We start from the raw sequence: 13,861 nt of genomic DNA on the forward strand, positions 1-13,861 counted from the left end.
AAAAAAAAAAAAAAAAAAAAGAGCATTAGACAAAATTCATAACAACACACAAACATAGAAACAGAAAACTAGAAAAAAAATCCCCAAAAGCACAGTTTCTTTTCTTTTTCGCCAAGTAAGAACATGATCAGATAAAACTATCTCCTATAATCATCATCGTAATCAGCTGTATTGTGCAATCAAAAATCTGAAAAATGCACTGCGACAGAGAGATCATTGTGATGAATTGAGAATATTCCCAAATTGAAAGCAGATGATACCAAGTCCCGACGATCAAAATTCAATTCGTTTCAAAGATGGGATTTTTTTATCTAATAATACCCAGTAAACTTCATATGATTTCACCCGTTGTACAGCATCGATCAATCGAGCAACACGCAAGCCAAACATAATAATCGAAGATAAGACAAAATAAAATAAAAACAGGAATGTGAGACGATCAAACAAAAGTCGCAACTTCAACCAATGCAAGAAAGAAGGAAACAAAGCTATTAGAAACGAACCTACCAGAAGATGAACAAAAAGGGACATTGGTGCAACAAGAGAAAGAAAAAACAAAAATCAACATCGACAGACCAAGTCAAAACACAGTTAAAGTCGCGATCAGCAAAACTGCAACATAGAAGAAAAGGAGGAAGAATAAGATGCGATCTTTTTGGTCTCTTAACCTTGAAATTTTCTCGGGAAAGATTGGAAAACGAACGTTGAGAAGGTCGAACTTGAGAGGAAAGCAGAGAGACGACGGAAGGAGACGTGACGGGAATGTGGGTTGATTTGATTTGATTATTATTAGCGATTATAGTAAAGATTATTATTATCTTTTTTTTTTAATTGATGAAAATTGAATACAACAGATAAGAAAAACAAATCCCCCCCCAAAAAAAAAGATTTTATTTGGGGATTGTGTACAGAGGGAGGGAGCGCGAATGTAGGAGGAAGGCAGTAAAACAACAACAATCTTCTCCTATCGTTTATGATTTTTTTGGGCTAAAATTGGAGGAAAAAAAAATCATTTACATAACAAGAGTGTTAACAGAAAAATTATGAATTGGAAATTATGAAACGATTTAACTTTATATAACTATGATTTGCAGATGTTACAACGACCAACGGACAAAATATAATACTATGTATCCATAGTCCATCCATGTTTGGTTTTGTTTTGGGCACCACGTCGAGTTTTATGGCTCTATATTTAACTTGGGGTCGTTTGCATTATAAAAAGAGTTACGTTATACTTTATACTCAAAATCATATAATTAACACTACAAATGTCGTACTGATATTTATTTATCACATTGAATTTTAATATATGATTATTAGTTTTTTTTAATTAGTGTTCTTACTTGTTTAGTGTTAGGATACTTATTAACCATTAAGAATCGATCTATCGCACTTTGACGTGTACAAATCAGAAGATATATACTGATACATGAATGCAAAACGAATTCCCGCATCTACCTTAAGCATATCTTCCGAGAAAAATAGTGTGTAAAAAGGATTTTGCACCGAAACTGAATCTTAGGTCAAATAGATTTGCACAGTTGCACTACGTATTCTTGGTACATAATATCTGGACTCCAGTGAGATACTCTCGTATGAATACACCGCTAAACATCATTTTAACATATATATGCATATATTTCGGATTTAAAAACCTCTTGCTAAAAAAAGCTTATCCTTCTTTTCGCCGGTCAACTTTACACTGGCCGATGAAAATATATATATCCCGATAGAGAGATAAAGCCTCTGAAGCCTATTGTACGTACGTGCCTCCACCTCAGAAACCGATACTCACTCGTCAATGAATATATTATATGTAAAATATATACCTTCACAATACATGAGATTCACGACACTATATTTTGATCGTAAAACCTATCTCATAAATATGTGCAGATTTCAACTTTGTTCGTAATATATTTATGGTATGTATATCATGTCTTTGTATATGTAAATAAAATGGTGGTGTAAGATGTAACATGTAAAGCAGAGGAACAAGTCTGATAAAGATGTTCAATGGTTTTTGTGTCATGTGGCGTAAAATTGTTGTTTTTCTTTAATTTATATAAAGTCTTCAAAATTGTTTGTTTCGTTGTTTCTTTCTTTTGGCTGCTTTATAATATGTAAATTAACGTTTGTGTGTATGGACGACGTAAACTGCAAAATTGCCAAAAAAAAAAAAAAAATTGAGGAAGTCAATTACAACCTCTTGAATTAATTTTATATATTGGCACGTCGCTTTACCACCACAAATCGCAATCAACTCCTTCCTTTTAAAGGACTCTAGAAATCCATGGCTCCCCTTATGTCAGATCCACAATAAATTATATATAATTAATTTAGTAGGTAGTAATAATATAAAAAGATTCAAATGGGTAAATGGCAATTGCAAACAAATGTTATTAGAAAATAGCAATGTAATATCTTGGGATGAAATTTCAGAAGATCCGCAACAATTCTACACTTTCAGTGACATATACTTTTTGAAAAATAATCAAATATGATATTAGATATAATAAATATTGTATGTTTTACCAAACTTCAAAGGACGTTTGTTTGAAGTTCCTCAAAAGGATATTGTCTGCATAAAAAATGATCTTATATATGCTATTATTGGAAATATAACTTTCTGCGTTTAAAGTGTCACACGCTGCGGTGCGGTTATGCAAACGCAAAAAAAAAGACCAAACAAAAATAAATGAGAGAAACCAAAACTGATAAAATTAGAAGGTGGGCTCCCGTAGAAATCTCTATAGAAGAGTGTTAACCAATCAGGGTGAAATAATGGGGATGGCCGTATATTTCATCCAATAGGAATGGAGAATTAAATCACCAATAGGTCCTACTTGAAGTTTCATTTTGATCCAACAACCACAGATTCTTTAATTTTCCGATTTTATTTTTAATATTGCCATAGAGCGCCACAAATTATTTTAATTGATAAGTTGATATTTACCATCTACAACAGTGTTTGCCGACAACAAAAACACTCATTTACAACAGTGTTATCTCCAAATTAACTGTGTATTACTTATTGCCACTGAATCCTAGAAACATGAGAGACAAAAAGTACATAGTTCATTCTCAAAATTCCTTGATTAAGACAATCGGGTATATGCTTAATTGTAAAAAATTAAGTAATGTATTTGATAGTCGAAAATTATTTAAAAATCCTTATTCCAAAATACAACTACATAGTATATGAATAAGATTGTTAGAGCTTAATTTCCATTACTATCTCCCTCTCCAAATAACTGAGACCACAAAATGCAACTATTTGTTTTAAAGTAGCACTCAAAAAATGAAAATACCAATAGAAATTCGAGACGTCACAGAGACCACCCATCCTTCGTTGCAAAACCATATAAAACAAACTCTTTGGTTCTTCTCAAGGCCTCTCTCCATTTCTTCAATTATCTCCCTTGTGTAATAAACACAAAGAGGTAACTATATATATAAAGATGGTGGTCGAGGTGGAGAGCCGAGCCGCTGGAGTGACGGGAGGGAAGACAGCGGCGCGTGGCTGCGACGTGTGCATGAAGAGATCTTCACGTGCTAGTTGGTACTGCCCAGCCGATGATGCGTTCCTATGCCAAAGCTGCGACGCTTCGATCCACTCGGCTAACAATTTGGCGAAACGTCACGAACGTGTCCGGTTACAATCATCCTCGTCTCCGGAGCTTCTGATGAAGACAAAGGCGACTGACAAAACTACGTCGGTGTGGTATGAAGGGTTCAGGAGAAAGGCAAGAACGCCTAGGAGCAAGCTGTTGCAGATTCAACATGTGAATAATTCTAACGATCCTCTTGTTCCGGAGCTTGGTGTAGAAGAAGAAGGGGTTTTCTCGTTTTCTTCTACAGACGAGAACGAAGAGAGTCTAAACTGTTGCGTACCGGTTTTTGATCCTTTCTCAGACATGGTGATTGATGATAACAGCTTCGGTTTAGTTCCTGATGGAGTCGATATCACCACTAGCAGCGGAGACTTGGGAGAGATCGAGAAGGCAATCATGGACGACGATGAAGGTTTAATTGGGTTCTTGCCGTTCGATATGGATCTTGGGGAAATCGTTATGGACGTGGAGAGCTTACTTGAGGAAGAACAACCTTTCTTGCGAGTCAAGGAATTAAACAGTAGTAGTGGACTCGTCAAAGAAGAGACTAACGTAGGGTTTGAGTTTGATAGTAAGGATTTGAAGAGGGTCAAAGATGAGGAAGAAGAAGAAGTCAAGTGTGAACATGGAGGATCAGATCAAGAAACATGTGAGGATGAAGATAGAAAGACGACTTTGTTTCTGAGATTAGATTATGAAGCTGTGATTAGTGCTTGGGATAATCATGGTTCACCGTGGGAAACCGGAATCAAACCGGAGTTTAATCTCGACGGTTGTTTGGTAATATCTCTTTCATCTCTATTTCGTTGACTTTGAGCTAATTAAGCAGATTGAAATATACGAGATTAACGTTTAAAGTCATTGATCCAGTTGGGAGGGAACAACACGTGTCCGTCACATGTGATGGGTGGGTTTGAAGAGCTAGCGTCGGCCGTCGGATCAGTGACACGCCAGCAAGGGAGAGACAGAGGAGGATCAGATGTGGAGAGAGAGGCGAGGATGTTGAGGTATAGAGAGAAACGGAGGACGAGGTTGTTCGCGAAGAAGATAAGATACGAGGTTCGCAAACTTAATGCCGAGCAGAGACCTCGAATCAAAGGTCGTTTCGTGAAGAGGACGTCACTTAATTTTGACGTCTTGTAATTTACTTTTAATCAGCAATGTATGATGATAATCAGTTATATTTGTTAATTGAGGTAACTGAAGTTACTGAACTATAATTGTAACTGAAAGATCTTGGGGTCGATGGTTGTAGTCGGCCCACTTATAATTTGAGAAGGAAAAATTTGTGGGTTCATCTTCCCTAGAATTTCGCAATACCGAACCGAATAGAGGTTTATGGATTTCGGTTGTTACGGCAAAATTGATCGACAACATTTATAATTAATTCGGTTTTCAGTTAGTTGGGTTTGGTTTTACTTCCGCCTTTTTTCACAATTTTCTTTCTTGATCGTTCTTCTTTCCACCTCTTCTCGGTTAATTCGGTTTTCCTGAACCAAATTAAATCTAGACCCTAGATTTTTACTTCAGCACTTATTTTTTTGATATGAAAGTTGTGAGTCTTATCGATTGAGATTGAGTGCGTAGAATTAAAATTTAATTTTATTATGATGTAATATAAATTTAAATTGTATTATGGATGAAGTTTGTGAACTTTAAATTATTATTTTTAATAAAAAGTTAAATAAAATAGAAATTAATATTTAGAATACTACTTAACATTTCACATATTTTTCTTATTCATACATACTTACGCGGACATAATCTAGTATAATAAAGTATATACCAAAATACCACTATAGAAATTAATTTATATATCTCTTGGACCCCAATAAAACATACAAGAATAAGAATATTGAATTTGATATATATATATATAACTAGATTATTGCCTCTTTATTTGGTTTTGTTTCGAGCATGGAAATATTAGATATTCTTACTAACACCTACATTAAAAAGTAAAACGATGACTTTTCGAAACCAAATTGAAAAAAACAATATTATCGGACTTATCAAACAAAATTGTCTCTTCATAAGTTTTTAGTTGATAACTTTGACCATGTGGGATGATTTTTAGTAATAACTTGTAAAAGTTAAAATTAATGTCATCATATATAGTGAGTGATGGAATTGGGCATATAGTAGTCACAAAATACCATAACTTTGAAATGTTTTCAAATTTCTTATAAAATTTAGTATATATGTTTATAAAGATGTTCCATGTTAAAATCATAACTATCTTTTAACACTTAAATATACCGAGTTGGCTTTGTTAAGGACAACAACAAAGTTACAAAATAGTCAAATGGGACATGAAAAAGATATTGAACACCTATTGTACATGTTTCAAATTCCTTGTTTTTACAATATTGTTAATATACAAGTTTCCCTGATTCTCCGTCGCATACATCATCACCAAATTTAGCCGAAGACCGTCGCTCGGCGATTCTTTTTTTTTTTTTTTTTCAAATAACGTTTCTTCGCAATGGGAACAGCGTGTGAGATAATGGCCTCTTCCGATCTCTCTTTCACAAGTTTGATTGCGGCCACTCTCTCAGTCGTCTTCGTCATCCTACCCGCCTTCGTCTCCGTAATCTGAATCCATGTAAACCATTATTAGTGATTTTTATATATTTTTTATTTTTCTCTTTAACTAATCGGAGAATAAGAAAATTATTAATATGAGTTGGGTGTTTAATATAGCTTCGAAATGCTGACATGTCAACTATTTATTTCCTCCCTTGCCGCATTTACATTTTTTTAAAAAAATCTAATTTTATTATAATGTAATATACATCGAAATTGTATTCTGAGATGAAGTTTATGAACTCTAAATCATTTTTTTTCTTTTTATAATAAAATATAAATTAATATTTAAAATACTTCTTAACATTTCATTCATGCGTATTTACCCGGACCTAATCTACTATAATATATATACTAGTATACCACTAAAGAAGTTAATTTATATATCTCTTGGACACCAATACGTAAGACATGCAGGAGTATTGAATTCGATATATATAAAGCTAGATTATCGCTTCTTTATTTGGTTTTGTTTTGAGCATAAAAATATTAAATATTCTTACTAACACATTAAAAACTAGAACGATGACTTTTCGAAACAAAATTGAAAGAAAAACAGTATTATCGGACTTATCAAACAAAATTGTCTCTTCATAAGTTTTTTAGTTTGATAATTGTGACCATGTGGGATGATTTTAGTAATAACTAGTGACTACTCAAAATTATTTTCATCATATATAGTGAATGATGGAATTGGGGCATATAATAGTCACAAAATACCATAACTTTGGAATGTTTTCAAATTTCTTGTAATATTTAGTATATATGTTTGTAAAAATGCCCCATGTTAGAATCATAACTGTTTTTAAGAACTTAAATATATATATTGAGTTGGCTTTGTTAAGGGCAACAACAAAGTTACAAAAATAGTCAAATGGGAGATGAAAAAAATATTGGATGTACATGTTTGAAATTCATTGTTTTCACAGTATTAAAAAAGCATCATCATCATTTTTTTTTTTTTTTTTTTTTACATGAAGCTTGTGGATGTTGATAAAAAAGTTGGTTCGGAGAAATTGACGCTCATTGATCTTGATATAAAGAAGAAGTACACTCATATGGGGTTCAGTGGTTGGGAACTCATAGGCTCCGTCGGATCGTGGGCAGTGATGCATCACAGGGATACACAATCAGTCCGTCTACACAACATTCTCAATTGCATAAAGATTGATTTACCTTGCAATTCCAAGAGATTTTCAACCACTGATTTGCACCACATCTTCAGATTGTTTACTTGTAGATGCTACCATATTTTTTTAATTTTACATCCATTTGATGCTACCATATTTTTAATTTTACATCCATTTGATGTTTACTTGTCGAACCGGACCAAACCGAATAGAGGTTTTTAAATTTCGGTTTGGATTCGGTTATTAAGGCAAAATTGATCGACAGCATTTACAGTTAAAATTCGTTGTAAGTTGGTTCGGTTCGGTTTTCCTGACCCTAAATTTTACTTCCGCCTCTGTTTTTTTTTTTTTCACGATTTTCTTCTTCTCCATCCTTCTTTCACGGCTTCACATCGACGACGGAAGTATCTCAGGTCTCACATCGACGGAACGGAAGTGTCACTGAGACCAGTTCTCACATCGAATAATTCGTCTCTGCTTCATCTCTGTTTGGTGAGAGGTGAGAATTAATTATTATTATTATTTTTTTTTTGATTTTTCATCTTCTGCTTCATCTCAACTTCGTCTATGTTCTTCTCCAATTCTATTAATCCACCGCCGTGTATTAGTTGTTGTGCAGTTGTCTTAATCCATTTAACTTCACAGAATAAATGCGATAGTTCACGCCATGAGTAAATACGAGCGAAAGAACTCGACGGGGAACTCAATCACCGTCACCAAGCGGAAGCGATGTTCGATTTCGAAATCGTCGTATAGACATGAGTCAATAACCCTAAAACCTCACCGTCCTCTTGCGCCGGGATCAAGCCGGCGTAGTTGTAAACCAGTTAGGCCTACCAAATCTTCTCGGCGGCGGCGAAAGAGAACAAAGGAGATAATCTCGAGTTCCGGTGAGCGCGAATGGGTGTTTTCCGCTACCAATTTTGAAAATCTCCAAGGTCTGTGCAATTGCAATCTCCACGGAATAATAAATGATTAATTCACCAAGTATCACATTCCTTTTTTTTTAAAATTTTGTTTTTTTTTTCTTTTCGATTTTCAGATAAAGTAGTTTTAGTTTCGTACAATCTACTTGGTGTTGACAATGCGTCCAACCACATGGACTTGTATTACAACGTTCCCCCGAAGCACTTAGAGTGGAGTAGACGGAAACATCTCATCTGCAAGGAGATTAGTCGCTATAATGCAAGCATCTTATGTCTTCAGGCAAGTTCCAGGGGTTTATGTATCTCCCTTACGTATGGTTCATTACTCTCTTGTTGAGAAATGTGTTCTCTTTATTAATAAAATAACAGTGGAACTGCCTAGAGCTACTATATGTTGAGAAGAGCTTATTTTAGTTCCATTTATTTCCAAAGAGAAGTCTGGTTGCATTCTCATGTTCCAATTTTACTGCAGGAGGTTGACCGTTTTGATGATCTCGATGGTATTCTTAAAAATAGGGGATTTCAAGGTGTTCACAAGGTATATACGAGTCAAAAGATTTTATTACCTCTTATGCATTGCTGGTGCCGTTTTCATATATCTAGTGTTATTTTAGAGTCGGACTGGAGAAGCGAGTGATGGTTGTGCTATATTCTGGAAAGAGAAATTGTAAGTTCTGTTGTTTCCATTTAGGGTCATTTTGTATGTGTGGTGGGAACTGGGAAGTCTCTATATGCCGGAGTCAGGAATCTAGCCATTTGAATTGTCTAAAGGGAATAATTCTCTATTGGAGCGAGGGAAATCATATATCTTCAAGTTCTTTTTAGTCTCTGTTCATGTTGTGTGATGTTATCAGCTTTGACATTGCCTTCACAATTGTATATAGTTATAACGCTTAAAGTTTCGTTTTCTAATTGTTTCTCAGTGTTGTTTATTTTGTTAGACTCTTACTCTCTGGTTTCATCATTCGTGATATATTTCTGTTGTGAGTGCAGATTTAAACTTCTAGACTATCAACATATAGAGTTTGATAGATTTGACATGCGAAACAATGTTGCTCAACTTTGTGTTTTAGAGGTATGCACCATTTAAAGTAATTGCTTTATATTCGTCTCCTCTGATTTTCCTTAGTTATAGGAGCACACAAAGATATGAAAGATGCATCTTCATTGTTGGGGTTATTTTAGATTTTTTACCCCTCCTGTTGTGTTTGCAGAAATGCTAATTACTCAATTTTCGATAGTTTCATCCTTGTCAATTAATTTATTTTATTTGATTGTCTACTACGGAACAGATGAACCATAAAGACCCAAAGTCTAAATTAAGTATACGACCTTCAGAGTATGTCTGAGTTCTCTTCTGATTCCCTTACTGGAGTGAATATTTATGTTACTGTTAAGATCCTTACTAAATTTTATGCTCGCTCTCATGTTTCGTTGTCTGATATTTGAAACATCTTTAAGTCCTCGACGGCTTGTAGTTGGGAATATACATGTCTTGTTCAATCCTAAGCGTGGGGATATCAAGCTAGGCCAAGTATATCATGCTAGATCCCTACAAAATTCTGATGAAACTCGTTTATCCTTAGAATCTGTAGAGCATTGTTGTCGCTACTGAGTTTGGAAATGTCAGTTCTTTAGTTGGTAGTATTTGATGTATATATCAGTACATCTATGCCTGGCAGTATAGATGAAACTTCATTGAAATTCTAGTAGCTCGCTCATTTAGTTAATAGTTGATATGTCATAACTTTTAGGTAAGACTATTTCTGGAGAAGGCTTACAAGTTATCACAAGAATGGGGAAATATTCCAGTGGCGATTGCTGGTGATCTGAATAGCACTCCACAGGTTATCTCTTTACCAACTTTTGTCACAGATTTAGCTGATAGTGTTCTAAAACTTAATCTTGAAATGCTGGACAGAGTGCAATCTACGATTTCATAGCTTCAGCTGATGTGAGTTCCATTGAGGGTCCTGGACTCTTTCTTTTACAACTTTCGTTGTCAACATTTTTTTCCTTTCTTTGCTGGAAATGTTAGAATAAACTCTATATTTTCCTTTTTCCAGTTGGATACACAATTACACGATCGCAGGCAAATTTCTGGTCAGTCTGAAGTGGAACCAAAGAAGAGGTCATTTAGAAAACGGTATGCAGTTAGGTAATTTGATACTCACCGAGATCTTTGGTTTTCTGGGTAATGTGTCTGCGTTCCCTTTCGGTTCACCTGATGAACTGATAGATTACTTATCTCTTCTTTGGTCTGTGCTTTATCAACTAGGTATTCCTCAGATCTTATCTCAATTTAGTCTAACTTAACAACTTCCCCTCTCTTCAGTGCTGCAGTATCCGCATCCGGATCACTACCCAATGCATGGAGCAAGGAAGAACTACAGTTTGCAACTGGTGGTCAAGCAAGCACTCATGTCCAACATCAACTGAAGCTTCATAGCGCATATAGTGGAGTTCCTGTAAGTGTTTTTGTTTCTTGTTCTCGACTTCTGGGCGTATCGAAAGCATTGAAATCTGTATTACAGGAATGCTAAAATAGGTTTCCCTTACCTCAAGAATAGAAAATCCATACAAACTCAGAACGCCGTTAGGAGCTGTGGCTTTCTTTTCTAATAGATACTGTGAAACGTGCATATTGTATGATGTTGTAGCTTTCCTTTTAGTATGCTAAAACCTGAGATCTTCAGGGTACTCATAGAACGAGAGATCAACGCGGTGAACCATTGGCAACAACATATCATTCCAGGTTCCTGGGAACAGTTGATTATATATGGTAAGTCTGTTTTGATATCATTGATTAGAGCTTTTGATTATATATGGTTAAGTCTGAGGTGATATATGCTTATGTTATTTTATACAATCCCAAACATTAATCTGAGGAATTGAAATCAGGCACACAAAGGAACTTGTTCCTGTCAGGGTTCTTGAAACCTTGCCAACTGATGTTTTGACAAGAACATGCCGACTACCAAGTGAGGTATCATATGTTTTTTTTAGGTCAAGTAGTGGCTAACTATCTTTTCTTTTCTGAACCTTTGCTTGCTTGAGTTAATAATTTCCCTATAAAGACTGGAAAATCTCTGTTCAATTTAGACGGTAAAAAAATCGTGATTGTTGGGAGAGTTGCCTACAAGTTTCTGACTGATGCAAATTTGCAGAAATGGGGAAGCGACCATCTTGCTATCGCATGTGAACTCGGCTTTGTCAATGACTGACGAGGAGACTAAAGGGTTTAGCACCAAACATTTGGACCTAGTCACCTATCTTGGCCATTTGAGGCTTTTGAATGCTAAAGGAGGCCTGTGAACCAGAGCTTTGAAGTAGATTCAGTAATATTTGTAACTACGCAAATTTTAGGCAAAGCACCCAACACATAGAGTTGCTTACTTGAAACTGTTTCCAATATTTACTGTACCAACACACAATTTGATGGGTAAAGTACCTACCCACGAATTGTACCTACTCTTTCTGGTTTAAAAAAAGTTAATACCAAAATCGTATGTTTTCGGACGTGTACCTATGAGGAGCGAGGATCCATTTTGCTACAATAAGCAAACAATGTAAGAGGCGTTACGTAAAAATGTTCAATCCCAATTAGGGCTCTTCGCAAGTGTGATTGGATGCTAAATAAATCAAAAGACCCACACGGTATTATCAAAAGAGTCGTAAGCATTTTCTCTGTAAGTGTTGGGATAACATTGGGTAACGCAAATCGGCAATTATAACAACAGTTAGCACTAAACACATCTCTATTTAAATCCCTCTCTTTCTTCTCTTGGCTCCACCAAATAATAACCATTCCGGCAAAAACAAGAAAGTTAACTAAAGTGTCATTATGACATTGAGAGTATCGGAGGAATAGAACATTCCTACAAAGACTCATGTCTTGATCTTTCCATTTCCGGCGCAAGGCCACCTGATTCCCCTCCTCGACTTCACGCACCGCCTAGCTCTCCGAGGCGGCGCCGCCTTAACCATAACAGTCTTACTCACCCCAAAGAACCTCCCTTTCCTCTCTCCTCTTCTCTCCGCCGGAGTTAACATCGAAACACTTATCCTCCCTTTTCCTTCTCACCCTTCGATCCCTCCCGGCGTCGAAAACGTCCAAGACTTACCTCCTTCCGCCTTCCCTTCAATGATCCACGCGCTTGGTAATCTCCACGCGCCGCTTCTCTCTTGGATTGCTTCTCACCCTTCTCCTCCTGTAGCCATCGTCTCTGATTTCTTCCTTGGCTGGACCCAGAACCTCGGAATCCCTCGTCTCGAATTCTCTCCCTCCGCTGCTATCACTTGCTGCATCCTCAATACGTTGTGGATCGATATGCCCACCAAGAAACACGACGATGACGATGACGAGATCCTCGAGTTTCCCAAGATCCCGAATTGTCCGAAATACCCTTGGTCTCACGTCTCTTCGATTTACAGAAGTTACGTTCGCGGAGATCCAACTTGGGAATTCGTGAGAGACTCGTTTAGAGACAACGTGGCGAGTTGGGGACTCGTCGTCAACTCTTTCACCGCCATGGAAGGTGTTTATCTCGAGCATCTTAAGCGTGAGATGGGCCATGATCGTGTATGGGCCGTAGGACCAATTCTTCCAGTATCCGGTGATAATCGCGGTGGGCCGAACTCGGTTTCTGTCGATCACGTGATGTCGTGGCTAGACGCACGTGAGGATGACCACGTGGTGTACGTGTGCTTTGGAAGTCAAGCTGTTTTGACCAAGGAGCAGACTCTTGCGCTCGCTTCTGGGCTCGAGAAAAGCGGCGTTCATTTCGTATGGGCCGTAAAGGAGCCCGTCGAGGAAAATTCGACACGTGGAAACATCCTAGACGGCTTTGACGATCGTGTGGCTGGGAGAGGTCTGGTGATCAGAGGATGGGCTCCACAAGTGGCTGTGCTACGTCACCGAGCCGTGGGAGCGTTTCTAACGCACTGCGGTTGGAACTCCGTGATGGAGGCGGTTGTCGCGGGCGTTTTGATGCTGACGTGGCCGATGAGAGCAGACCAGTACACAGACGCGTCTCTTGTGGTCGACCAGCTGAGAGTGGGCGTGCGTGCTTGCGAAGGACCAGACACGGTTCCTGACCCGGACGAGTTAGCTAGAGTTTTCGAAGATGCCGTGACCGGAAAGCAAACGGAGAGGATCAAAGCGGTGGAGCTGAGGAAAGCAGCGTTGGATGCGGTCCAAGAACATGGGAGCTCCGTTAAGGATTTAGATGGGTTTATCCAACATGTCGTTAGTTTAGGACTAAACAAATGATTTTGGTCAATCAAAGTTCAAATTATGGTCTATTTTTTCTTTTCCTTTAATATGTTTCTCACACGACTGTATTAAATTGTTGTATTGTGGAATTTATGATAATTTCGATTTATGTTAAAAAAAAAAAAAAAAAAAGTAAAGAAGCGGGCCAAGTTGGATCGGGTCGGGTTTAATAAGACCCGAAATTTGTTTTTCCTTATCTTCTTCGAATCTCTCGCTTCTTCCCTCTCTCTCTCACACATATCCACACAACAAAAAGAAATGGCTCTCACCGTGAGCAGCGGTGGCGGAGGAGCTAGAATCCATTGTAAAGACCTAACGGATTCTTCT

The 13,861-nt window shown here is 37.1% G+C and overlaps 4 protein-coding genes across 8 annotated transcripts in view; 3 read left to right on the plus strand and 1 right to left on the minus strand.

Moving 5' to 3' along the window:
- LOC104702086 (kinesin-like protein KIN-14G) overlaps positions 1-797 on the minus strand; it is a 7,222-nt gene extending 6,425 nt beyond the window's left edge. Inside the window, exon 1 of the mRNA XM_010417902.2 lies at positions 669-797. The gene's annotated coding sequence lies outside the window, so the exon portion shown is untranslated. The remainder of the gene's footprint in view (positions 1-668) is intronic.
- On the plus strand, positions 3,377-4,920 carry LOC104702088 (zinc finger protein CONSTANS-LIKE 7-like). The gene is made up of 2 exons (XM_010417907.1): positions 3,377-4,397; positions 4,488-4,920. Exons 1-2 carry the CDS (start codon positions 3,465-3,467, stop codon positions 4,758-4,760), a joined length of 1,206 nt encoding a protein of 401 aa, XP_010416209.1. The 5' UTR covers positions 3,377-3,464; the 3' UTR covers positions 4,761-4,920.
- On the plus strand, positions 7,662-11,778 carry LOC104702089 (carbon catabolite repressor protein 4 homolog 5-like). 5 transcript variants are annotated; one of them, XM_019227804.1, is made up of 15 exons: positions 7,662-7,832; positions 7,942-8,271; positions 8,376-8,539; positions 8,732-8,797; positions 8,874-8,926; positions 9,253-9,334; positions 9,552-9,598; positions 9,721-9,793; positions 10,014-10,106; positions 10,181-10,213; positions 10,326-10,417; positions 10,595-10,727; positions 10,956-11,041; positions 11,161-11,245; positions 11,427-11,778. In XM_019227804.1, the coding sequence occupies exons 2-15, from the start codon at positions 8,001-8,003 to the stop codon at positions 11,481-11,483; spliced, it is 1,335 nt and encodes a 444-aa protein (XP_019083349.1). In that variant the 5' UTR covers positions 7,662-7,832; positions 7,942-8,000; the 3' UTR covers positions 11,484-11,778. The 5 variants fall into 5 exon arrangements, with proteins under 5 accessions (XP_019083349.1, XP_010416214.1, XP_019083350.1 ...); XM_010417912.2 differs by having other exon boundaries at positions 7,663-7,832; positions 7,979-8,271; XM_019227805.1 differs by having other exon boundaries at positions 7,663-7,832; positions 7,979-8,271; positions 10,326-10,405.
- LOC104704861 (UDP-glycosyltransferase 89B1) lies at positions 11,921-13,641 on the plus strand. Its single transcript, XM_019227803.1, is given in 1 exon segment — positions 11,921-13,641. A coding segment is annotated over 1 exon segment (1,428 nt). The 5' UTR covers positions 11,921-12,103; the 3' UTR covers positions 13,532-13,641.

This window comes from Camelina sativa, chromosome 7, assembly GCF_000633955.1.
Source record: "Camelina sativa cultivar DH55 chromosome 7, Cs, whole genome shotgun sequence".
In the NCBI taxonomy this organism is placed as follows: Eukaryota; Viridiplantae; Streptophyta; class Magnoliopsida; order Brassicales; family Brassicaceae; genus Camelina; species Camelina sativa.

Bases quoted from the DNA above. Each gene is read 5' to 3' on its own strand.
- LOC104702089 (XM_019227804.1), top strand. From the start codon at position 8,001: ATGAGTAAATACGAGCGAAAGAACTCGACGGGGAACTCAATCACCGTC. The intron at 8,798-8,873 runs GTATATACGAGT...GTGTTATTTTAG, and splicing joins GATTTCAAGGTGTTCACAAG to AGTCGGACTGGAGAAGCGAG. The intron at 8,927-9,252 runs GTAAGTTCTGTT...TTGTGAGTGCAG, and splicing joins ATATTCTGGAAAGAGAAATT to ATTTAAACTTCTAGACTATC.
- LOC104702088 (XM_010417907.1), top strand. From the start codon at position 3,465: ATGGTGGTCGAGGTGGAGAGCCGAGCCGCTGGAGTGACGGGAGGGAAG. The intron at 4,398-4,487 runs GTAATATCTCTT...TCATTGATCCAG, and splicing joins TTAATCTCGACGGTTGTTTG to TTGGGAGGGAACAACACGTG.